A 26,427-nucleotide genomic window follows, 5' to 3' on the forward strand; every position below is an offset into this window, starting at 1 on the left:
CCTTGGCGTGAGGGGTTCCTGTTTATTTGTTTCTTTACCCACGAACACACACGCAATTGTTAAGAAGTTCTTCTAGACTAAAAACTTAGTTTTAAAAAATCATTAATGACGACAGCATTCTACCCAGGGCCAGCTGGCTCATTTGATCCTACCCCCTGTTATTGCAGCTGAGGTCCTGGGTTCAAAGCCCACGTGGATCACACATTTGGAAGCAGAGGTAAATGATTCCACAACACAAAGTACATTCAGTCTGAAGCAGTTTTCATAATACTTTTACATTTTTCTTGAATTTTTTAGGCCTTCTTTTCTGTGATAGGCATTAATGTATCAGGAGCAGTCATTTGAGTTGTGAAAATCATCTCCTGCATGAGTCGATCTAACACTAATAACTGAACTTGCTCCTTTTTAAAAAATTTTTAAGGTCTAAATGGACTTCAGAGATACATTGAGAAAGATGTGTTAAAGGCTTTATGTACATTAGTGAAATAGAATAGAATTTTTCTTATCTTTACCAATATCAGTATTGTAATTTAAATACCAAAAAAATAATTTGCTTTTTATTCATGATGATTTTTGCTAACAAGAGGTATTAAATTTAATAAAGCACGTTCAGAATTGTCCATGTAAACTCAGTTAGGTGCTGACTGTCTTTGACTGAAGAATAACATGCTTCTAAAGAAAAGCAAAAGCATACATAGATATTATCTTTACATTATCCAACTGATATGCCCTTTGATTCATCTATTCCACGGAAATTGTCACTGCACCTAGAGGACCACGCAGTGAGTCCCATCATTAGAAATTCTGTCCCCGGAAAGTCTTGCTGGCATGAATGAGGCTGGCCCTTTAGGTGATGAGACCATCAGTGCTAAGGCATCTAAATTTAGGTGCCCTTCTAGTCTTTTATTATTTCTTAGCCGTGAGCCTTTTAAACTTTGGTGGAAGTCCAGAGGAGGAAACAGAAAATAGATCACAATCTTGTAGGAATTATTCTATAAAATCAATTGGAGAAAAGGTAATATAACTGGATTGCATATAAGAAGATGGGCATTGTGTATCTGAAGATGGGCTCTGAAAAGTACCCAGTGCTGGGACGATTAAGTCCAAAGTTATAGGATTGGGCGTGTGGTCCATTGTAGTTAGAGCAGCTGTGTGGCCTGCACTGATAGCAGATGATGATATAAACATGGGATCGAGTCAGACAGTGAAAGCCCTGACGTGTCCTGCCGAGGCCCTTGGGCCTTTTTTATCTTGTGGGCACTAGGGAGCCACTGCAGATTTCAAGTAGAGCAATAGTCATACCTGTGCTTAGAATGGAATCTGGAACAGCACTGTGGATGATTGATAAATATAGAAAAGAGACTAGAGGCAGAGAGACCAGGAGGAAGATAATTCCAGGCAGCCAGGCAAGAGACGGGGAGGGTCCGTACGTGAGCAGTGAGCCTGCAGGGACCGAGAAATGAGAGGCACCCGGGGGTACCCACACAGAGGACTTGGTGACTCAGGAGAAGTAAGCCCCACATTTCTATCCTGGAAAACGAGGTTGGTTACTAGATGGTACTGATTTCCTTAACTGAGACAGGGAGGACAGAGCAGAAGCAGGCCTTCAGTGCTGGATGGGAAGGAAAAAGAAGCTGAGTGTCCTCAAAAGGTCATTAGACGTTTGGAGCACAGGAGAAAGATTAGAGCGGGAAGCAATGAAAAAAGCACACATAAAACCTGTGCTTTATTGCTTTTTAAATGTAAAAAAAAAAAAAAAATTACTGTAAATTGTTTAAAGTTCACAGTGCATTAAGTTATCTCTTTTTATGCTGTGACTTTTAGAGTCACCCAAATACAAATTTGTGTATCTAGGCACAAGCACGAACATGAGGGGCTGTAGATGACTGCAGGTGGACCGCCGACCCTCTGCCCCCTGACGGGTATCCCTGCTCAGTGCAGAGAAACAGGGAGCCCTAATCAAAACCGACTGCAGTCCAGCACCCCAGAGTGCTGTCAGCACTAAATGACCTAGAGCACATGGGGAAACCCTGCTGCGGTGCCTGGCACATAGAAGGTACTCAGTAGATGGCCAAACATCTCCATTTGTGTTAAGCACAATATACAAAATCACCTTTCAAAACTTTGGGTCTAGGACTTGGCTTGGCGTTAATCAGAACCCTCTCGTCAATTTAACTCCTATTTTCTTGTTCTTTCCCTGTTATTCCTCACTGCGCACACATCCCCCCGCCCAAAGCACCAATACGATTTCAACAATCCTTTATAGAACTTGCTATACCAGTTTGTAATTATTTACGTGATTTCCCCTCCTTCGCCCTTGGCTTCTCAAGGGCAGGGAATAAATAAAAAAAAAAAAAAAAATAATAATAATATTAGCATTAATAGTAGTAGAAGTAGTAGTGTTTGTGTGCTATCCTTTGCCAAATAATTTTTCAAATTTCATCCTTACTCTTTGAGGTATGATTACTATCCTCAATTTATAGATGAGGAGATGGTGGCATAAAGGGCTTAAGTAGCCTGCTCGAGCCCACAAAGCCAGAAGGGTGGAACTGGTTCCCAGACCAGGGCTGAGTGTGCCCTTACCCACTGAGTGCCGGACTTGGGCCCCCGCTCTGGCCCTGTTCTTGAACGTGACCACCGCTCACTAACTGTTCATGAGACGATCGTAACACAAAGGAGACCTGAAAGGTTAGACCATGGCTGTGTATGCTGTTTACTTGGAAGTCTCCGGGGGAGACCTTCATGGTTAAGGGTGCAGCCTCTGAGGTCAGGATGCCCGGGCTAGAAGCCCAGCTGTGTGACCCCGAGCAAGTGCACCCACCCTCGCCTCCCTCAGTTTTCTCTCCATAAAATGGGAATGATGATAGTGCTAACCTCAGAGACGGGGCTGGCTGGAAGAGCTAAATGAAGACATCTATGTAAAGCACTTAGAATAGTACCTGGTATGTTTTAAGCACTCAGTAAATACTGGGTCTTTTTTAAACCTTAGCAGTCCTAGCTAAGTACCTTTATGGGGATAAATATACATGTTTGTTAAGTAAACTTATGTGTACATATACATGAACAAATACACATGAGCTAATAGTGTTTTTAAAAAGAGAGCGGCCAGGGCTTCCCTGGTGGCGCAGTGGTTGAGAATCTGCCTGCCAATGCAGAGGACACGGGTTCGAGCCCTGGTCTGGGAAGATCCCACATGCCGCGGAGCAACTAGGCCCGTGAGCCACAACTACTGAGCCTGCGTGTCTGGAGCCTGTGCTCTGCAATAAGAGAGGCCGCGATAGTGAGAGGCCCGCGCACCGCGATGAAGAGTGGACCCCGCTTGCCACAACTAGAGAAAGCCCTTGCACAGAAACGAAGACCCAACACAGCCAAAAATTAATTAATTAATTAATTAATTAATTTAAAAAAAAAAAAAGAGAGAGTGGCCAGAAATCCTGCCCCTCTTTGGGGGCAGGATTACTTGACCCATTTTAAGTTAGCACATTAAATAAAACTGAAACCTGAACTACACAGAAGCAAAAGCAGAAACCCCAAACCAAATATCAGATTTCAATACAATATTTAATTCTTTCTTTAGGAGTTCCCAACCCAGTACTCTACCAGTACTCAGACAAGACAGTTGTGAATTTTTTACAGTCACTGTTTTTCCCTACCTAGTTGGATTTATTGGTTTTTCAGGGCAGATGTACGTGGCTTAGGTTTATTTCCTTGTTGTTGCTTCTTGTTTGGCTGGTTCTTTGGCCACGGTGAAACACTAACATCAGTTTTTTAAAATATTTCAAAATGTTTTTTAAAAACATAGGAAATGTTTTTCTATTTGTTGTCGTTACTATGAATATTTCCAGTAATCCTAGGCAACACAGAAGTTATCAGAAGATACAGCTGTGGATATCCATCAACTTAAGATAATTCTGTCAATGTTTATATCATTCTTAAAATAAATAATTTAAAATGCATTGGTGCTTTCAGCATAAATAGCTCCTGAATTCAGAATCTGTTTTCTTAATTTCTTCTTAGCCCAATAAATAAAGTAATCCACTGGGAACTGGTAAAGCAAATCAATCAAGCAAGTGATTTTTTAATTTATTCATCGACACACTGAAATGAAGGCAGTAATATGCTTGAGAGTTTAAGTTCTAGTGCAGACTGCCTGGGTTCACATCCTTGCTTCACCACTTATTAGCTGGATAACCTTAAACAAGTTACCTAATCTCTCTAAACCTTAGTTTTTGCATCTGCAGATTGGGGATCACGAAAGTGGCCGCTTCATAGGATGATGAGAATTAAATTAGAAAACCCATGTAATGCGCATTAGCCTAGGGCCTGGACTATATATAGTAAGTAGCAAAGACGTGCTAATCGTAGCGCCATTTTCCAGGGCTACTGAAATGAATGAAGTAGCCCTCGCCCGTCAAGTATACCATATGAGGAAGACACATAAACAGTCAGCACAGGGTAGTAGGACGTAAGGCTAGCAGGCTGTCAAAGTGGAGCTGGCCTCTGCCCACAGGGTTAAGGACTGGCTCTCAGTGGTGGACACCTTCTCCGAGGAGCAGTTTCAGTGGAGTTGTGATGGAAGAAGCTAGACTGCAGTGGTTGAAATCTTAAGTGTTAAACATTCTGGCTCAAATAGCTTGAGCATAAATCAAGCCCAAGTCCTCAGTCATTAATTTACCACCTGAGAGAGGAAGGTGCTGAAAACATCCCTGAATGACTTGACAGTGTCTCATTATGCAAGTGCATGGAGGCGTTTTCAAGGAGCCAAACTGTATTGTCTTTTTAATAATTAATTAATTAATTAATTAATTAATTAATTTTTATTTATTTATTTTTTTGACCACGCCACGAGGCTTGCGGGATCTTAGTTCCCCGACCAGGGATCAAACCCAGGGCCCCGGCAGTGAAAGCACCGAGTCCTAACCATGGACCGCGAGGGAATTCCCCCTTGTGAAATTCTTAGTTCTACCAAAATTTTGTCGAATAAAAATCCATAATTGACTTAATAATCCAGAATTGACTCTTCAATGACTTCCTGTAATTATCATCCTATTCAACGTTCAGTATGTGCTAGTCTAGAGATTACGCCTACTTTTGGATAGAACTCTTGCCTGAGCATTTTTTACTTGCCTTTTTACACAATGGGTCCACCCACCAGGGGGCCTCTGCCCCCTTGATGCAGTGGTTCTCGGTTCTGCCACGTCCCCACTGTTTTGAGCTATGCCAGCTGGACCAACGAGAGCAGGCCCGCCTTCCAATCCAGTGGGTTCTTGGGGCTGCCCAGCTTATTGGCCATGGTCTTGGAGTGGCATTTAATAAACAGTAACGGTAATACTTGCTAAATCTACCTGGAGCAGACCTGAGTTATAGGGAACAATCTCAGTTTTTCTCAAACAGAAGCAGATTGCATCTGCGAGCAAAATACAATCAATTATGAAGGGGTTTTGTGTGTTTTTTTTTTTAATTTCATAAACTAAAGCTCATTTTTGTAGAAGTACCTCTAGTACACCACTAAGTAAATACTAAGTGAGAAAAAAGGATCATTGTATATGATAATAGTATGAACAGAAAGGTTGAATTTATAGCTTTTAAACATTCTTAAAAATGTTGTGGGCTTCCCTGGTGGCACAGTGGTTGAGAGTCTGCCTGCCGGTGCAGGGGACACGGGTTCGAGCCCTGGTCTGGGAAGATCCCACATGCCGTGTAGCGGCTGGGCCCGTGAGCCACAACTACTGAGCCTGCGCGTCTGGAGCCCGTGCTCCGCAACAAGAGAGGCCGCAACAGTGACAGGCCCGTGCACCGTGATGAAGAGTGGCCCCCGCTTGCCGCAACTAGAGAAAGCCCTTGCACAGAAACGAAGACCCAACACAGCCATAAATAATAAAATAAATAAATAAATAGCATTCCCTTAAAAAAAAAATAAAAGAAAGTTAAGGGAAAAAAAACCTTGCAAAATACATGAAAAGACTAGAGAAAATACAGTTATTTTAAAAAAAAAAGAAAAGAAAAGAAAAAAAATGTTGTTATATGTTTTCAGTCCAAATCCTGCCTTTTCATCCATAGTTTTCTTGTAGGTTTCAGTCTTGAGCCAGTCTGAAACTTGACTAGGTAGCAAGTCAAGTGTGAGAACTATTGTGTATAATTAACCAGTTTGCAATTAAAAATCTGGGGCTAATGCCCAATATGAAGTCATGCCCTTCCTTTTACTCTTTTAACCAATGACCACATGTAGCTTTTTACATGTCTTACTGTAATTTGCTACTGACAATACCTTATATAAAATAGCCAATATCAGAAATGTTCCCTGTGTGATTAATTTGTTACGATTGCCTTAAAATAGTTGTACATATTTTTCTTTAGATTATACAGGGGAGTCACATGATATGTTCAGAGAGACTTAGGGGAAAATCTTCTAGTCTACCAGGTGTTATGGGATCCCCCCAGCCAAACTAGATCTTGACCCCAACTACTTCTAAGCAAAGGGAGACCACAGTTGAAATGCAGGGAGAAACAAGACGGTTAATGTCCACAGGCCTGGGTCCAAGAACATTTTCAAGAGTCCTCATGACTACATGCAGTTTTTGCCTCCCGAACTTCACTGGGTGTAGGATGTAACACCACTAGACAGGAAAATTCAACATCTGATGCATAACTGCGAAGTGGCTGAGGTACTGAAACTCGGCAAGACATACATGGAAATCCAAATTTATAGTGGGAATTCAGACTCTTAACTCTTAAAATGGTGACTCCAAGTGTCGTAAATCCTGCCCCATACTTTGGATGTCATCATTTAAAGATCATATTACTTCAGTAATCAGTAGAATCTGTAAATTAGTGTATTAGCTGTCTGTCCTCACTCGGGTATCAAATAGTAATTCTGTCAAAGGAAGTGTAGCTTTTAAAATGATATTCATTTGGAATAGTGGTGGTTTCTATCATAGCCATCGTCCGTAAGCAGAGAGATCTCGCTTCGACTAGACAGTAAACAAAAGGAAGAGATTCAAGCATGCAATTAAAGAGTTTTAACCTGTTTTTAAATATAAGTGCAAAGTTGTGGATCATTACACGGCTGTAATCCACCTGTGATTATATTTCTAAAGTGGAAGAAATAAAAAGGTTTCAGAGTAAAAATTTGAGATTAATCAACCTTGTATATCTTTTCTTCATGTCTCAGGACATAAAGCTCCCCTCTTTTTTTTTTTTAAAGGAACTGGTTTGTTGCTTTGTGGCCCCTTAGTGCTCGCTGACAACCAGCTAAGAAACTTGCATGAAAGAAAGGATGTGAGGAGCAGGGAAGGGCAGAGACCAGTCACCTTGGCCTCTGCTGCTGGCCTCCACCTAATAAAACTGACTCCTCTGTAAGGGACGCATAACTGGGCCAGTTCATGTTCCTTGATCTGGAAGGAGCGCTCCAAAATAACAACAACTGTCTGGCAGTAGAAAGTAGAACACAAAGCATCGACAGCTTCTGCGTCGGGAGAGCATCTCAGAAATCAACATGCTACTCTGATCCCATAGGCAGTCTCTTGGCTCCACAGAAACCTCCAGAGACTTAGCTTTAGGGGTTGCAGCAGATGCCAGAAACAGCAACTGCATCTCTCTCCTAAATCCTACCTCCAAGGCCCTGATAAAATGCTATCCTGGCCCCCTAACCAAAACCCCTCCCCCGCCTCACCAGCCAAATGCTGCCTAATGGTCTGTACCCCTCTTGTAGCACTTATCGTTCTCCACTTTGTATGCTGGGGGTTTATGAACGTGTCTCGTCTAGTGAGCCCGACCTTAAACTCCTTCCACACGGAGGATGCTGAGTAAATATCGATTGACTGAGCCAGGGCCGTGTTCTCTAGGTAGCCTGCTCCCTGAGCCAGCATGGGCCCTGCGGGGAGAAGGCTGGCATGCTGGACCGGGCAGGGCAGACTCCACACATGCTTCCTTTATGTGGGGATAAAAGACCTCGAAATCAATACTAGTCATTTTGAATGAATTCTTACATAGTGTTTTGTTGATTCTGAGAAAAATCTATCAGGCGCTAGTTGGGTGTTTGGCACTCTGAATGCAAAAGACAGTACACATTCTGATGAGAAACACAAACTCCCGACTAAATAAATGCAGTGTGAAAAGTGCCAGAAACATAGTTCGTAGGAAATACTCTGCATATGTGAAGAAAGAAGTGGCTAGTTCTGCCTGGTGGCTAGTTTAGGTCAGAGTCTCTCAAACCGGGTCCAAGTCCTACAAGATGGCTGAATTTTAAACACCTGCTTGGTGGTATCAGAATCCAACAGAGATACCTGAACGAGAGAAGATGGTATGGTATCTTTCCCTTTTCTCTCTTGCAAATTTAAGGGCTACTGTACCCCCCAGCCCAGGTCCTCAAATCGCTGTGAGTTGCTGTTTCTATAAAGTAGACTGTGGTCCTTTTTTTTTTTTTAATGGCATCCAAATGATACAGGAGCACTTAGCAAAAATCTGTGGTCAGTTCATTTAGCATAAAAGGTCTAAAGGCAGCCATAGGATGTGCAAAATCAAATTCTGATTATAAATAAAACTTCATCTTCGATTTTGATGGTAGAATTCTCTCAATCCTAACATTGCTACATCGAATCATTCAACAACCGTGCATTGAGTGCCGAGTGTACAGCTTCTGTCCCAGGAGTTGGGGGCACAGAAGGTCGGCCTCTGCAGACCTTCACCAGCACTGAGGTGCAAAAGTCAGGAAACCATCCGGCAGCACTGTGTTCATAGTGATATTTACCAAGCATTCAGAGACCAAAAGCCAAATGGCAAAGTAGAGCGGAGAAGTGAGATGACTTTCTGGAAAATCCAATTGAGAATTCCCTTTGGGAGCAACAGGTCCCCAAGTCGTCCCCACGTCATCTGATTCATTTAAGCCCTTCTCTGAGCCCTTTACTCTGACCGCAGGACAAACAAAAATAATTCCTCCCCTCCAGGAGAAAAACTAGTCCCAAATCCTCACATTTCTAATATGACTTAGAAAATCCAAAGTAGTATCAGGTTTGCGAAGTTTTAACTATGGTATCTAAGAAAAAGCTTTTATGATACATCCTAAGTGAAGTTTCCTTCTGACTTTTTTTGTAACGGAAGTTTACCAACTGCATTTCTTCACCTTAAAGTTATTATTTTAAAGTCGTCGTGTTATAATCAACAGTAAATGACTTAGTAGTTTAGATAATGACTAATGAACTTTTATCTATTTAACAAGAATTTATTGAGTGCCTACAATGTGCCAGGCCCTAGAGATAACAAAGCCTGAGTTCCAGGCAACAGGAAGGGCCGTGATCTAATCAATAATTATAATACGGTATAATAAACACAGTCATATAAGTATGTCAAATAAATAGCAGTGACAAAGCACGCATAGCTGCCTCCTCGGGAAAGAAACAGTTAGGAAAGGCTTTGAAAAGGAAATGGTGTGAGCTGGGTTGAAAGATGGAAAGGTGGGTTGTAAACGTCCATGGCGTGTACATAGAGAATGTATTACCAGTGTCTGAGCTTATGTGGTATAGAGTCCAAGTTGAAAGGCCCCTAAACGGCCTTCTGATCCAGTATCCCAGCCAGGAAATCCCAGCAGGGAAGCACTGTGACTTGCACACTGGTTTTCCACTGGTGCTCTGGGATACAGCTTCAGATTTTCCTCCCAAAAGCAGGGATCCGGGCACCTGCTCAGCATTTTTGTTTATTTTATGTATTAGTTGGCATAAGTTTTCACTGGAGGAAAAAGAATACAGCTCCAACAACTTAAAACCACTGGCCTAGTGCCAAGAGCATGGGACCTAGAGGGTAGCCTCGTGTTCGTGTCCTTAGGCAAATGAGGTCAAATTATTTAACGCAGGAGAAAGTGATCTGTAAACAGTAATGCACTGAGTACGTCTAAACTATTTTTAAGTCATGTTTGTTATGATCTCTTTGGGCCTGTGTTTCCTCCTTTACAAAATGAAGACGTTTCACCCAGAAGTCTCAAGTTCCCTGGGTAGCTCTAGAATTAAATGCTTTGGTAATTATCCAGCTTTCTCTTAACTTTTTCTAAGGATGAGAATGCGTTTTCAGCCTACTCCTTTCCACTGCTTTTGACAAGACTTGATATTGGAATTAGAGCATCTCATTTGGTGAATTGTAACTAGTAATTGGTTTTGTAAATCGCAAACACTGGCACACAAAGCTGAGGCTGTGTGCTTTGCAGAGTATATGGCCATTGCAAGAGCTAGTGATGTATTTTTGTTGCACATATGCCCAAAGTTGGTTGCTTCAAATCTTGCTTTTAATGACATATTTATGTTCTTTTGGTAGCCAGAAGTGCAACTTGCTGAAGGCTTCGATGTGTTTATGCCTAAATCTCAGCTGGACTCTATACTGTCAAACTACACTCGCTCAGGAAGCCTTCTGTTTAGAAAACTGGTGTGTGCATTTTTTGATGACAAGACTTTGGCTAACTCCTTACCCAATGGGAAGAGGAAAAGAGGACTCAATGACAACCGGAAAGGACTAGACCAAAATATTGTGGGTGCAATAAAAGGTTGGTCTGCATCATTTCATTTTACGGGGTCTTTGCTAAGCTTTGCCTTCATTCCATAAAGATGCAGCTGAAAGTGTAGTAAATGAACTAGAGGCGAATTTAACTTGCTGCTGGCCATCTGCCCACCGGCCTGGCTTTTGGGTGTGAGCTCCCTAACTCTCCGCCCCAAATACCACTAGAATTTGCTATTTCAAGGTGATATTAATTTGTTAAAATCAGAATTTAAGAGCCAGTCTGATCTGCTGCAGAACCGAAAAGTTGTTCCTTAACTAACTTTGAAAATGAAAGTATTTTTTCCTTTCAGTCATTTCTAACTAAGAACGTCATCAAAACAGGACTTCTACTTAGATTTTTAGTTGTAAGTAAGAATAAAGCTGTGATGCTCTTTTGAAAAGAAGGTAAAAGAGTTCTCTCCAAAGTTCAGAAGTTGCTTTACCAGGTCACTGCTTCTAAATATACTTTAAATGGAAGTGATCCCACTGTGAAGCCAGACCCTACTCTGCTCCTTCTGGTTTTGTGACATGCAGTCGTGCCAGTTACATGCAAACAAGTCCCTGGGTCTCCCCATTAACACCTGTGAAGGTGTGTCTGAATCCCACTGCGTTACGATTAAATTTAATTTTCCTTCTTATTTATTTCTTACTTTTAAAATGTCCTTGGGACTTCCCTGGTGGTCCAGTTGGTAAGACTCTGCGCTCCCAACCCAGGGGGCCCAGGTTCGATCCCTGGTCAGGGAACTAGATCCCACATAATGCAACTAAAAAAAATAAATAAAAATAAAAAAGATCCTGCATGCTGCAACTAAGACCTGGCACACAGCAAAAATAAATAAATAAATAAATAAATTTTAAAATAAATAAATAAAATAAAATGTCCTTACTTAGGACTCTGATAAATGTAATTTTAGGTAACAGAAGTATTTAGATGTGACTTTCAGAAAGAATGTAAATGAATTTGCAAATATAAACACAACTGCCATGAAAATGAAATTTCGGATCAGGCCTCAGTTACCCCAGAATCACTGCTCGGGATGTCTCTCCCCGCCCGGGTTGCCGTGTTGTCTGGCTGTGGACTGAGACAGACACACAGAGCGCTGCCCCCCAACCCCTGCTTCCCCCACCGTGCAAAATGAGTAAATGAATTCAATAGCACTCAGAGGGCACTTGGAATCCCACAGTTAACTTTGCAAAATAATACGATTTTTAAACGGAGTTAGCAAGTACCAGGCAGCCTTTGCTCACGGCCAGAAGGACATGAGCCTTCCTTAACAGAACACTTCTCATTCTCCAACAGAGTTTTTTCACTTAAAGTGACAGTTGAGTTGTACTAAGTACGCTACAGAGATATCACAATCTGTGCCGTTTCTGAAAAGAATGATTCAGCCTGAAGCGACACTAAAAACAAGATTACGGAATTTGACAAATAGTCAATGATGTAACTAGGACTTGCTGAAGTGAAGAAGGGTCCCGTTTGGATTTAATGTGGCTGAGACTTCTGGAAACATGAAGCGCAAAGCTGCTGATGCTTTTCGTGCTGAAGCTTTTAAACATGCTGCCTGTAGCCAGGGGTTGTTTTAATGTTCTTCTCTTCCAGGGCAGTATATTAACAAGACGAAAGTGTTTGGAGATTAGGGAATCATAAATGACTGTGTTCCATTTTAATGACAGAAGAGTTACCCTAATCATAGATGACAATGAAATATATCATCACGAGTAGACTGATACGGGTTTTACACTACCATTTTCAACCTAGACTGGACATCATACAGCAGTTTGAAAAAGTGTATTAGAAACAGAAATAGAAAACATGCCTTCATCTTCTTCACAGCCCTCCTCTTTAGCTAGAAATAAAAATGGCAATGAGGGCTCTTCTGCCCCCAATGCATAATAAAGCAGATTATTCAAACCAAAGAACTTACACTTTCCATACTCTTATTGTTGAATTAAACCTGGCATTAAAAAATTCTTTTAGAACAACAGAGTAACTTTAAAACAGACAGAAATCCACCCATAAGGCACCAACAACCTAAGGCCACAGATATTGTACCTTCACTTGTTTACTTGCCGTGTTGATTCATAGAAATATTTCAGTTTTGACTTTTTTTTCCTTGATTACAAAAAGAACACACGCTTGTAAAAAATCCAAACCATAAAAAAGCATAGACAGCTGAAAGGCCTCCATCATCCCACTCTTCAGAGGGTACCGTGTACATTCCTACAATCCTCACTCAAAGTATGAATGTGGTGTCAGGTTTGTCTCTCGTACGAAGACATCCTGTTCATACAGATCAGCCAACGTTCTTACCTGATTTATTCTGACAATTTCTTACAAGCACCTTGAGAAGAAGCTTTGTCTTCCTATTTTTTATTACCTGTTGCACTTCACTGAGAGCTCTACACACGGTCGGGTTTCCATGAAGACACGTTGGGTGAGTGAATGGACATAGGTTTTTATTTTTCATCTTGACTTTGCCCTTAATTTATTGACATAATGGGCCTAGTACTAAACCTCCATCCTCAGGTCTTCTCACACCTAATTTGGAACGATTGATGTCAAAATGTTGCTGTAAATTTCTACCACTTAATAAAGTGCCCATGAAACAAAAAAAAAAATGGAAACCAAAACTGAATATAAATTTGAATATAATTCTCTTAATTCCCTAATACTTTTTTTCTTTTCATGCCATACTTTGACTCGCTACAAGTTTGTTAACCCACATACTATACTATAAAGCGATTTTTGGAAGTAGCTATTAATTGAAGGTCTTTTTTTTTTTCTTTAAAAAGAGAAAAATCACACAAAATTTAATACCATGTACACATGGGAGAGACCCAGGAAATCTGAGCAACTCCTAATTGACGGTCTTATTGAATAATTATACCCAGTTTTTCATGCTATTATTAGAGTTAAAAAAAGAAATTTATTTCCCTAACCAAGTCTTTCGAATCTGAGTAATCTGGCAAAGCGATAAAATTGTTTCTTTCTACATAATAATGGCAAGAAGACTACTCATGTTACTACTGCTGTCTACCACATATTTTGAAAAGATTTTGCAAATACTAAATACTCAGTCTTTCTTCCTCCATCCTTTATGGGACAGTGCACCAATACTGTATTAATTTGAAAAGTTCTGCAACCTAGGAATATACATAGACTGGTTGATTTTATAAAACCTTCAGTAAAAACAACAGTGGAGGCTGGATTTTGTTTCAAACAAAGTGATGAGGTTGGTTAAGACAAGAATGGGAAACAAGATTAGGAAAACCTGTAAAATGCTCATAAATAGGAACAGAAGTGGACTGAAAAAGCAGAGTTTATTGTGGGATTGTTAACATAGCTCTTCGTAGTTATAATTAAGATTCCCCATAGTACAGTATCTTGAAAAATATGTATAAGCCTCTTTGTAGAGATCACGCTTTTCACAGTCTCATCTGTTTTATGGTAGGTACCACTTATTGGTAATTCATTAAAAATTCATTTATAGGTATGACCCAAGGTGTTGATGATCCTTAATTAGAAACATTCACCTGAGCACTTTGAATTTAACTCTGGGAAGAAGCAACTTAGGATCTTATTAAGTGGAGTCTCAGGTTTTGGTGCTAAGGATAGTTTAGTATCCTAGATTTAATTTGGAAATGATTTTACAGCCAGGATGCAGAATGGAGGTCAGGACCCAGGTGCACTCTCCTCCCTTTATGCTTTACCTGCCAAAGACCACCTAGTTCTTGGTGTCCTATGCCCAGGAGACCACACAGGGTGACCTAGTGAGAGTTATCAGATATTGACATAATCATTGCACGTCTGAATGCTCTTCAGAAAAGTGTAGTTGCAGTAAAGCCATTTTTAGAACCTGGGTTATGGTTTTTAATTCAGCTTCATAGTGATTAACTGAGAAAGTTTTATTACTATCAAACTACACTAGGTTTTTGAATCCTCTTGCATTCAGAGGAAATGACGTCTGCTTATCAAGTGCAAGAACCACTCTACTGCCCTTGGTTCACTCCATGTAGCACAAACTGCACTGCTGCTCTCGGGGCGCATCAGTGCTGCTGACCGGCTGGGATGGCCCGTGGGGATCAGAGCATCCCTGGGCGGGAGCCCTCCTTGGGTGGTGGTGCTCCAAACACTCGACTATGCTTCTGACACTTCATGTGACCTCACCCTTTCATAGGCTCTGCTGAACAGACCACCAAAACCTCTCCTTTTATTCCAGCAACTCTAGAGATACCTAGAGTCTATATTTGCCATTTTGGAATTCCTTTATTTTCCATTTTTATTGTATATCGTCACTCATTTCCTTGGATTTATTCCCCAAAAGTGAATAGCTGTTTTCTGTCTGATCTCAAATAGACTTTAATATGTTTGGGAGTGGAATCTACATCTGATTTCTTATTTCTTGATAGTAACTTCTGCGTGTTCTGAGAACTCCCTGTAAGAACAAGGCTGAAACATCAGCTTGGATTCGAATACCCCTACGATGTTGATGATTTTAGTTCCATTTATGGGAGAGGAAACTGAGGCTGTGAGAAGTTAAGTAAACTTAAAGGAAACAACTAGTAAGTGGGAGAGCTGAGATTTAACCCCAGGCCTCTCTCACTCCAGAGCCATTACTTCATACCTTCTATGAGGACTATATGAAAAGAAAGAAAGGGGTCTCAGCTTTAAATTTCTATCTTAAAATTTAGCACTTTGGATTCTTTATAAATTCCACTGGGAAGGTGGCCATACTAATGATTTTAAATGACCGCTCAGTTGTTGTGTTGTATTCAGAATGAATTTCTAAAGCTTAGCTGTCCTTCAGTTTATTTACTAGCTTCAAGAGCAGGTCTTCCTTTGAAGACAGTGAGAATCAGTCCCGTCATAGTAGAGAGAAAAATAGAAGTGTGATCCCTTCCCTAGGGAAAGAGACTCTTCCAGTGCACAGAACCACAAAGAAAGAGTGTGCAAGTTGCCCTGCGTGAAAGTAGTCTTCCAGCGTTGTATGTAAATTCAATTCTAGTTGAAGTGTTTGGCCATTGGAACCAGTTGATAAATGCTTTCATTCAAGAAATCCTTTTGGAAAATGAATATTCATTTGTTAACTAATCTGTTCAGATTTTTACATATCGGATCAGCTTAAAACAGGATAGACCTGCATAATATATGACAACAAAATAATCTATAACGACTATTTAATGACATCAGATTCATAGCTTGTCTGTAACTGTTACCTAGGTGTTGTTTGCCATTCTCCCTCTTTTTATGGAGTCCCAGTGACAGGTGGGTGATGTTGAATCTTGGTCATTCCATACGCAGAGCCCTGTGTGTTCAGCCCCTTGCCTAGCTGGTCTCATATTTCAGTGTGCACCAGAATTACCTGAGGTATTGGTTCAAAATTCCCCGATTTCTGGGTGCCATCCTCGGAGGTTAATTCAGTAGGTGTAGGGTAATCGCGGGAATCTGGATTTTGAACAAGCACCTGCAGGTGACTGGGGCAGGCTGTTCCCAGACCACCCTGGGAAGAGCAGTGCCATCCCAGCTCCGATGCTGACCGCTGGTTCGATCAGTCGCGATCCGTACTGGCTGCACAGCCCTCCTGCACACGTCCGTCCTCCCCTGTTGCTAAGAGCGCCCCTTTCCTGTAGGCTGCCCTGCGTCTCTCCTGGAGCAAATGAGAAGATAACGTGTGTCAGCGGCTCTCATCCAATGACTCGCCGGGGCTTAAACTGATTCTTCCCTGTTGTGTTACACAAGGGCCCTGGTTTCAGACGAGCCCGCAGTGCCTCCCAGGACTTGAGTGGTTAAGTGCCTCGTTTACCAAAGTGGAAGAGGAGCATTGCCAGACTTCAGCGCGAGTCTAGCAGGTGGAGCAATAAACAAATGTGTCGTTTTCTGCGAAGCTTTATCATCACTACAGAAAATATCATCTCCGTTCTTGGCAAGCACTCGGCCAGGCTCCCCGATGGCATATTTGAAGCACTGAGCCAGCCAACTTGCGCACCAAACAGTGCGATACAGAAGACCCACTGGTCTTTGCCGCTTTTCCGATCCTGGATAAGTCACGAGAGCACCAAACCGTTGGCAGTATTGTCACTGACCTCACAAACGTAGAAATCATCAGCAGGCGTGACGCTGCTGTTAGCCACGCTCGCGCGTATTACGCACCCACTGTGAGGCAGGAACGGGTGACAAAGATGAGTGAGGCGTGGCCCCTGACCTTCAGGAGCGCGCAGTCCAGCGGAGTGACAGACATGTAAACGGTGAGCCAGGACCTAGAACCGTCTCCAAGATAGAACAGAATAAACGTCAAGTGCCCATTATTCGTGGAGGGAGAAAGCACAGAGGCTGGAAATCCCAGTAAGAGAAGGGCTCACGGAACAGGTGACATCAGAACCAGACCTTGAAGGATGAGCAGTGTCCCAGATGCAAAGAGAATGGAAGAGGTTAACTTACAGAATAATTTCAATGCAGCTTCAGTGAAGTAAGACATTGCATGAAAGCCTTTCGCCTCCAGAACTGTTTAAAGTCTATTCTAAGCATTGGGCCATGAGTCCTCACCAACCCGTTCACCTTTAAGCGTTTAACTTCTTGAATATAAATGCCATTGCAATGGACCCAAACACAGTTTGCCCCAGGGGTTTTCAACCGGGGCTGTGCTTCTTAAAGCTGCCTCGGCCCCATCCCAGACTTAATGGACCAGAATCCTTCGGGTTGGGGCCAGAGAGAGTGGCAAGACTGTCGCTGCTTTGTCACTGGTCTTCCGTAAGCTCAGAAAAGGAAGCTCCCCTTCCTCAAAACGACAACTCTATCCGCATAAGGAGCAAAGGGAAACGTGGAGACGTTTGTTAAGAAGAAGGAGTTTGTGGCTTTTGTTGATCTGTCTTCAGCCCATCACACCACGGATGGCAGCCCACTGTGGATTAACTTGCAGGGACTCAGTTCTAAGTCCCGGTTACTGAATTCTCACCCAGCCTGCATTTCATAAACAGCCTGCATTTCATATGTTTATGTTCATAAACATAAACAGCCTCCTGTCAAAAGAGATGAGTTTCTGTCGCGCAAGCAGGGCCACTATAGCATGACTGTGTGTTTTGCAGTGTTATGGGCACCCTTCCCCTTGTGGACGTTGTCGATTTGTTTATTTATTATGACAGTTTTCTGGCAGAGGCAAGCCACATGTCCCAAGGAAGGGGCAACTTTCTAATTTGCATCATGCCATGACGAGGGCTAGCCACAGCCCTGAACCTAGCAAACAGTGTTTTCTGTGTAGCCCGTCTCTTCTTCCCTTAGATCCCTGAATTGTGTGGCTGATCTGAAATGCTCACGAGTATCTTCAGGTGATGCCACATCTCTCCTATTTTCTTTCCCACTGCTGGGAAGCAGAATTGGATAATGAGTCCAAAATTGGTCAAATTGCATTCCTCGTAGCTTTTCTCCTGGACCTATCGTTGGTGCTAGTGATCTGGCAATTATTTTAATTCATTTCCACGAAGAGTTATTGACTCTCTCATACAAGGTATGCTGCAGAAATCCGAGAGACTCGGGAATTGACATTTGCTTGGATCGCTGCCCTAGAGGGGTTTATGCAGCTGATCATGGAATAGTTGCTGTCACTGTAGTACTAGGGACTGATGGTAAGCCCACAAAAAAACTAAGGATCTGTGTCAGCTTCCATTAAGAAAATGCCTCAAAATCCATAGACCTTTATTCAAAATTGAACTGAAAGCTGTCATCTACTGTGGCTGCCTTGAAGACATCTTTGTATGAGAGCGAGCCTGGCGGCATCTGTCCAGTTAAAGGCATCCTTAGAAGAGAGAGACGCTGCCTCTCGGAATTCGTCGGGTTTTCTCACTGACTGCTCCTTAGAGTCAAGTCTTCTGTTGTGCTGACTGTGTTTCCAGGTTCTTCTTTCTGGTGCTTCTGGCTCTTGGTTAGATTTTGACACTTCTCCATCATCAGCTCCTGGGATTTCTCAGAACCCTGGTGCCCCTGCATCCACCCTGTCCCTTTGATCACAGAGCGCATCCAGTGTTGGTTATGTTATGCACATGTCTCCCCCAGCCTCTTCATCTCCCCCCGTGTGGAGGCAGCTTAGCCATCTACAGCTAAGTGCGGGCAAATCCTAAGTAGAAACGTGGACAGAAGCCAGGAGCAAGGGAGACAGTTGACAGCAGGGACCAAGACACGCAGGACATCCAGCCTAACCACCGGGCATGGGGGCCTGTCCTGGCCTCTTTCTAGAGTCAGGGGCGGTCCTTCTTACCCACACGTGTATCACCTGAAAGGTGGCCTGGGGCTTCTAACACTAACACCCCCTAGCAGACACATTTTTTTATGCAAGCTATTTATTCATTCATTCATCTATTCATTCATTAATTCCTTTACTGTGTGCCTCTGTTACACACCAGGCTCTGGGTAGGACCCACTCCCTGTCCTCAGCGAGCTGAAAGTGTTAGCATGGGGAGTAACTGGTAGTAGAGAACAGAGGTCAGGGAGATAGATACGTAAATAGGTTATTGATGTAGCAGACACATTATTTTTGACAGAGGCATCAACATTCTCCTACTTTTCAAGTTTGAAAGTTCAGAATCACCGTCAATGCCTTTTTTTTTTTTCTTCTGCTACTAACCCCACTTCACGACCTGGTCCCGTCTGTTCATTTTGTCCTTCCTCTCCCATTCTCCGGTCTCTGGCTTCTCTGACACCATCCTAGGCCAGCTGTCCATCACCTTGTCCCTGAAGTTTGGCAGAAACACTCTTTAAATATCCTCCCTGCCCCTCATTTCTTCTTCTGTAAGACAAGAGTTCATGACGTTTTTCCTACCGCTTCTTTGCCCATGAAATCAAGCGCAAACCCTGGCCTTTCCCAGACTTCCCGTAACTTGATTTTCCTCTCCTCCCAACCACATCTCCCTGGGCTCCTACCCGGCGACCCAGCCCAGCACTGACACTGTTCCTCAAGCATCACATGCTCATTTTGGACTTGGAGTTGTGCTGTGTCCCCCAGGGCTACAGTGCTCTTCTCTCTTTGTAGACAAATCCAGCTCATTCTTCTTGGTCCGGCCCAAGTCTCATCATCTCTCCCATGAGACTTTCTCCTGATGCCCGAGCCTCCATTGATTTCTCCTTTCTCTGAATTCCTATGACACATGTTACCTTTAGACCGCTTAGCAATACATCCTGACCCTTAGCTTTGCTACTCATGGTTTATGTGAAGGATGACTGTATCATTTATTGCCCAAACTGGGACTCTTTTGAGAGTGAAAATGGTGCTGTTAATCATTTCACCAGGAAAACAAACATTGTGAACTATCCTGGGCAAATCAGGATCTATGGTCATCCTACTTGTGTTTAGACATCTTATCTTTCCAACAAGACTGTAAGTTCCTAGGGAGCAAATCTTACATGGGGAATATTTGCTTTGCATATTCCGCGGCACGTGAAACATAATTAACGATCAATAAATGCAGGAAGGAAAGAAAGAGGGATGGAGGGAATCAGGCAGTCACTTCATCCTCACTGAAAAAGGTGGTTTCTTAAAAATCAAAACACAACTCCAGGACTTCCCTGGTGGTGCAGTGGTTAAGAATCAGCCTGCCAATGCAGGGGACAGGGGTTTGAGCCCTGGTCCGGGAAGATCCCACATGCCGCGGAGCAACTAAGCCCGTGCACCACAACTACTGAGCCTGCACTCTAGAGCCCACGAGCCACAACTACTGAGCCCGCACGCCTAGAGCCCGTGCTCTGCAACAAGAGAAGCCACCGCAATGAGAAGCCCGCGCACCGCAAGGAAGCGTAGCCCCCGCTCGCCGCAACTAGAGAAAGCCCGCACGCAGCAACGAAGACCCAACGCAGCCAAAAGAAAAAATTAAATAAATAAATAAATAAATTTATTTAAAAAAAAACACAACTCCACCCCATTGGATGTATACAAGGCATGAATAACAGGATAAGCGCACAACTTCTCCATGACCAGTTGGAAGAGGGCAGCTGAAATTCGAGAAGGCAGAATATAAGTTTGAAGATAGAAGAAAAACAGCAACAGACAAATCAAGTGGTGCAGAGCACTCAAGAAGGGTATAAATCGTGTCAATCAAAACCATCAAGGCGATCCTGAGCATAAACCCTAATTTGTATTCCGTGGGGACTCTGAAAGCATGGATTATTGTTAAATGTCAAAGAGCAGTCTCCACAACGCGCAATACAGGAAGTGTAGTTTCTCGCACTTCCATTCATGCCAGAGGGTAATCATCTCCACAAGGTAAAGTGTAATAATTTTCTTGTGGGATTTTGATTTTAAATAAATCCCAAGATGGAATCCCTAAGCAGACTAAATGTGCCATTTTCTGTCTTTACCATCTCAAGACTTCTTGATATATCTGTATACTTATCCATCCCTGTGTTTTTTTAGCATCCATCCTGATGGCACCTTGGTGCCTCAAAGAGAGTATCAAGGAAAAGTTTGAGAACTTTTCTATTGTCCACCTCAACATAAGCCCCAGATTTCCTTCAAGCTGATCTCAATTAGAAGGGAGTTGTCACCGTTAAAAAAGAACAGGAAACAAAATCTGAGGCATCAGCCCTGTCCTAATGCCCAGCATCTTCACCCCAATGTTCACTCTGTGACATCAGCCACAGGTAGATGCAGGCAGGGATGGGGCAAGTGTGTTGCTCTGATGACCTGATCCCCATGGGCAAGGCCTGCATCACCCCCACTGCTCTCCCAGCTCATCATTCTTATTCTTCCCACCTTAGCCATCTCTGAATTTAGGTGGTTGTGAGGGATAGGATGGTCTCTGAACTTCCCAAATGTGTCATAACTTATTCTGGTCCTGTGGCTGTTACTGGCTAGTGGGCGAACTCAGGACCTCATGGAATGACTTCGAAAGTTCATGTGCCAAGAAACCCTAGCTTTAAGAACTCAGAGAAAAACTCAGCACTTTCTCCTCATTCATTTCTATAAAGAACAGATAAACATAGAAGCATTCTATGAAGCAGTGCTTGGGCACTTGGCGGACACGTGCTTTTGTGCCACTGACCAACTGTTTGAACTGATGATTCTCGACCTTTTAAATTTTGTTTCACTTGAGGCTCAGTTCCAGATCTATGAAATAAATGAGTTATACTATTTCCAAGATGCCTTGCAAGTAGAATTTCTATAAATCTATGATCTTGAAATATTTCTCTTTGCCAAAAAAAGGGGTAAAGAGTAAAACACCATTTTATCAAAGTTTGTTATTAACCAGATCTTAATATTTAGCAGATATAATACATCCCCTTAAAATACACCAAGCACGTGAAGCAAACGTGTTACAGCACTGCAAGCCCAAGCCAAAGGAAAGTGTTGTACTTCCCACTAGTTGTGTTGCAGATTAGGCCTGCTGAGGGCTTTCTTAAATAAAAGTAAATTAAAATGAACTTTGTTTAGTGTAAGACACCACTAAAGGCACTTCCTCTTAGACAGAGACGCCATCGTAGCAGAAACGAAATAAAGGGAGACAGAGGATACTGCTCTCTTCCTCCTACTCTGGCCTCAAATCTTTGAGAATCACTGTGATTCCACAAGATTGTTCAAACCTCCAAGTCCCAGCAGTTTGGGGACAGTGAAAGGAGCATCGTGGGATGTAGGTTTACTCCCAACTCTGCCACGTAAGGTCTTGAAACTTTACCTTCTCTTGAAAAAAAGGAGTGTGGCTTGGCTAATTTTTCCAAGTCTCTTCCAGTTCAGAAATACTATGGGTCAGTGAATTTTGTCCAAATTCTCATAATTAAATAAATACAACTGGGAATCAGTTTTATGGATAACTAGATTGCTTTCCATTACAACAACCAACTGGAAGTTACAGCCCCGTGCAAGAACCAGCACTAAGGGACGAAGTATTCGGTGGTTGTTATTGGTAGCTATCACCCTGCTGGACCAGCTGATTGCCCTGCAGTCTCCTGCATATGCAATTCAGTAGGGTATTCCGATCTCATCAATAAACACATTATCGTTTGCATGACTGTATTTCCTTATCTTTACTTCTAATCTGGAGACTTCATATTTAGGTGCATTCGTTGACGAACCACTCTAAGTCTTATTGTTAAATCAAACCTGAAATGAATTCCAGGACTCTGTGTATTTCAAGACCAATGGCTATTTACTGAAGAAACTCTTCCTTCAGTTCTTTCAAGTTAAGTCAAAGACCAGAGAAAAAGAGTTTCTCAGATTTATTCTTCCACAAACCATACATTTACGCTGCCTGTTATGTGCCAGCCATGAACGAGAGAGCTGTGATCTCTGCCCTTGTTGAGTTTATAGTCTAGACGATCACTAGACGGTATTATTTAAAAACCACTGGTTAACGAACTCAGGGAGTCCTTGCCTGAGAAGGTCGCATTTCTGCTGAGACCTGCAGGGTGATGGATCCTTGCCTGCACCTGTTCCTCCCAGCAGGCCGATCACCCAGTCTTCTGGTTCTCTTTTAGAGAAAGCTTTTGGTGCTCATCCTGAGAGAGTGTGTGTAAGGAGTGTGCTTGAGACTAGTGAGCACTGGCATTTCCATGGCCTCATCCTAGGAGACATAGTCTGATTTCTTCATAGACTGATTGAAGAACAGCATTTGTCCCCATTAGCAGTAAGTAGTCTTGAGGTCAGCAGTGGAAATAACGGTATTCCTCTTCATCTTGAATGTGTTGAAGACATTTTCCAAGATTCCTTTTCTTTCCGTCTTACCACTGAGATTGAAAACAGATGTTAGATTTACTTCATACCCTCCCCCCACCCCGCTCCTTTACTTTTTTAGGAATCAAAATGTTCCTCACCAGACTCTTTCTCCCTCCTGCTCCAGAGTAACGTGAAGTTGGTGTGAATCTTCCCTGTTCATGCTATCTTTACTTTACTGCTTAAATGTGTATCCATACCTCACATTTACTATCGTTTTGCGAATTTGTGAGTCTACATATGATACACGGCCTCATGCTGTACTTTTGCAGGTTTGTGTCTTTTTTTTTCTCAAGTTTATCCATATCAGTACACTTATAAAACTAGTGTATTCACTTTAACTGCTCACCACTGTATAAATAAAGCACTTTCTTTCCCCAGCCTTCTGTTAAGGGACAGTTAAGTTGGTTCTCCTTGCTCCCGATTTTCCACGGTGGGCAGTGTGCAGTGGGCAGTGGGATTGAGTCTCGGGGTAGAAGCAGCGTCAGCACCACTAAGTGCTGCCAAATGGCTCCCTAAAGCCAACAGTATCATTTAGACATCCACCAGCAATGGATACAAAATCCCATTTTTCCTCATTCTTGCCAACATCTGGTGTTAACAAATTGTACTCTTTGCCAGTCTGATTGGTCTCAAATGACACCTCAGTGGTGGGTTCCCCGATAATTAACGAGGTTGAGCGTCATTTCATATTGATTACTATTTGGTTATTTTGCTCTGTGAATTTCCATCCTTTTCCTATTTTCCCATTAGGTTTTTGTTTCCTTATTGACTTACATGAATTCTTTCCTCTGTTACAGGTATTAAAAATATTTTTTTCTCACTTTCCGACTTGTAGAAACTTTGCCGGCGAAGTCCTTTATCATACCAAAGTTTAGATTTAACAGTCAGATAGATCACTTTATGCTTTGTGCATTTCTTGTGCCCTTTTGAAGAAATTCTCCCTGCCCTGATTATGTAATGACATTCTCTTTTTTTTTTTCCCAGCAAAGTTTTAAGGTTTTCTCTTTCATATTCAAGTCTGTTATCCACCTGGAATTTACTTTTGCCTAAAATGTGAGGGAGGGACTGAATGTGTTTTTCTCTATGGGTCGTCAGTCATTTCAACACCATACTTCTTTTTTTTTTTTTAACGTGAATTGTAATTCCACCTCTTTCATAGACTAAGCTCCCCTTTTCCATGTTTACACTTGGTCTTTTATCTGCCTCTGAGCCAGTACTACACAGTTTTCATTAGTTTGGCATTGCAGTAATTCTTAATATCCTACAGGTCATGCCCTCCCTTTCTTCCCCTCCACCCCCATCTTTCCTTCCACATTTGGTTTCTTTTTCCTCAGGTACATAACAGCCTTTAGTAATTCTTTGAATGCCGGTCTGTGTGACATAGTCTTTCAGTCTTTGTTCTGCAGTTGTCCTTATTTCACCCTCACTATACACCCAAGCTACCCGAGTCCGTTACCCTCTCCCTTCCATACCAAGGCCACCTGGGCCCCTTAATATGGGGGGACCATGATCTCACGGACCTGCCTGGGTCTCCCTCCCCCGTTGGCTGCCACGCTTCTGCTTTGTGTGGTTGAAAGTAGAGCAGCATTCACGGCTCTCGCATGGAAGCATTACCTTAGCTGTCAACTTGCCTCTATGGAGAATTCGGTCATTATATTCCTTTTACAGAACCTGTGTGCTCATATACAACATTAAGTTAAAAATTAATTAATTTATGTGGAAAATAATCCCTATTAGCTGTGCCATCTTGGGCTGGTTATTTAACCTGCCCGAACTCTGAGCTTGTCATCTGTCAAATAGGATCACAATACCTGTGCCACCAGGTTCTTGCCAAGATTAAATGAGATAGATAGATGGTACTTAGCACATGGGAGGTTTCAAATCATAGCTTGGAAAGAGTCAAAGGGAAGAGGGAAATCTGGGAGGGGCACTGGCTTTTATCCTCACTGATGGGAGGAGGTGGGTACAGCCCGAAGGGAAACCTTGTCCGCTTGGTTCTCTTTCTCACCCTTGACCCGGGCCCGCACAGTCTCAGGCAGTTTGGCAGATCTAACGAGGACCCCACTTTCAGTTCTGCTTGATGTAAGTCTTGATTTCCGCTTGTCTGTCTGACCAGAAGTTAACACTGAGTCAACAAATCAGAAGCTGGGCTCTCACAGCTGGCCGGAGTTTTAACCCAGTTAGAGGATTTCACAGTGAAATTAAAGCTCTGTAAGTCTTCTCCTGCTTCTTGAATTGTCTGTGTGATCCAGTGGCTTTCTTTAAACATCCGTACCATATCCTGCTTTTCTCAGTGCAGAGAGCCAGAAAAACCCTCATGAAGAGTCCTCTAGGAACTATCGTGTTAACAGACAGCTGTTTGGGGAACGCATCCGATCCGCTCTGTTCCCAGCTCATCACATTCAGACATGCTACACACCGCCGTGTTCATTGATGATTATATTAGATGCCAGGTTCCCAGGGAAGGATCCACTCGGCCACCACTAGCTTATTCATTATTGATACACAGTTAAAGGGCATGGCTCGAATGAATGCAAGCATCTGAGAAAAGTCCTTATTCACGTACAGATCAAATTGAACATTTTTCATTTCCCTGGTGACTTCACATACTCTTTGGGCCTTGGGACCTCAAAGTATGTTAAGCAGAGTAGATGCTTCCACTCTTATTTAGTTTAATTGTTGGGCTTAATCCACTTGTTCAGATTATTTGGACTTGTTTAATATTATCCCTTGTTCCCCTTAATATATTAAAACAGGAGAAGAGGGAAATTTCTTTTTAGGACCTACTGCATTCTAAGGATAAATGCAAATTGTTCTACTCTGATTCTTAATGACCCACTATTAACATAGTAGGAAACCCAGCTCAGAAATGCAATACCTCTTTTCACATCATTACTCCTAATGGAACTATTACCAGGATAATAGCTTGACCTTTAGCTATAGATTCACATAGCAAAAAATATGTTCTGCTTACCCGATACCTCTATCCACATAGCATATGGAATGTTTTCAGATCAATACAATGACTGTCCTTTGGCCCTGTTCTCAGGACTCCTCTGCGCATGTAACAGAAAGAATAGGATTTCGTCCTCTGTAGGTAGATTCTAGTTAAAAGTTTCTTTTGAGTGTAAGCCATGAACTAGAATGTCAGTAATATGCCCGATGGAAATATTTGTTTGTAGAGGTATTTTTCGGAAAGCCCAATGCTTTGCAA

General features: G+C 42.4%; 1 protein-coding gene and 1 non-coding gene across 10 annotated transcripts in view; both read left to right on the forward strand.

Annotated features, from left to right (window-relative positions):
• The window catches only part of BEND7 (BEN domain containing 7), a 76,817-nt gene that overhangs the window by 31,761 nt on the left and 18,629 nt on the right, over positions 1–26,427 (forward strand). For all 9 annotated transcript variants that reach the window (XM_036843801.1, XM_036843794.1, XM_036843795.1 and 6 more), the window contains exon 6: positions 10,303–10,528. In XM_036843801.1, coding sequence (XP_036699696.1) covers positions 10,303–10,528 — 226 coding nt within the window. The remainder of the gene's footprint in view (positions 1–10,302; positions 10,529–26,427) is intronic.
• Positions 11,193–11,265, forward strand: TRNAG-CCC. Its single transcript has one exon. It is a non-coding gene; the product is annotated as a tRNA-Gly (tRNA).

Source organism: Balaenoptera musculus, chromosome 2 (assembly GCF_009873245.2).
Source record: "Balaenoptera musculus isolate JJ_BM4_2016_0621 chromosome 2, mBalMus1.pri.v3, whole genome shotgun sequence".
NCBI classification, from domain to species: domain Eukaryota; kingdom Metazoa; phylum Chordata; class Mammalia; order Artiodactyla; family Balaenopteridae; genus Balaenoptera; species Balaenoptera musculus.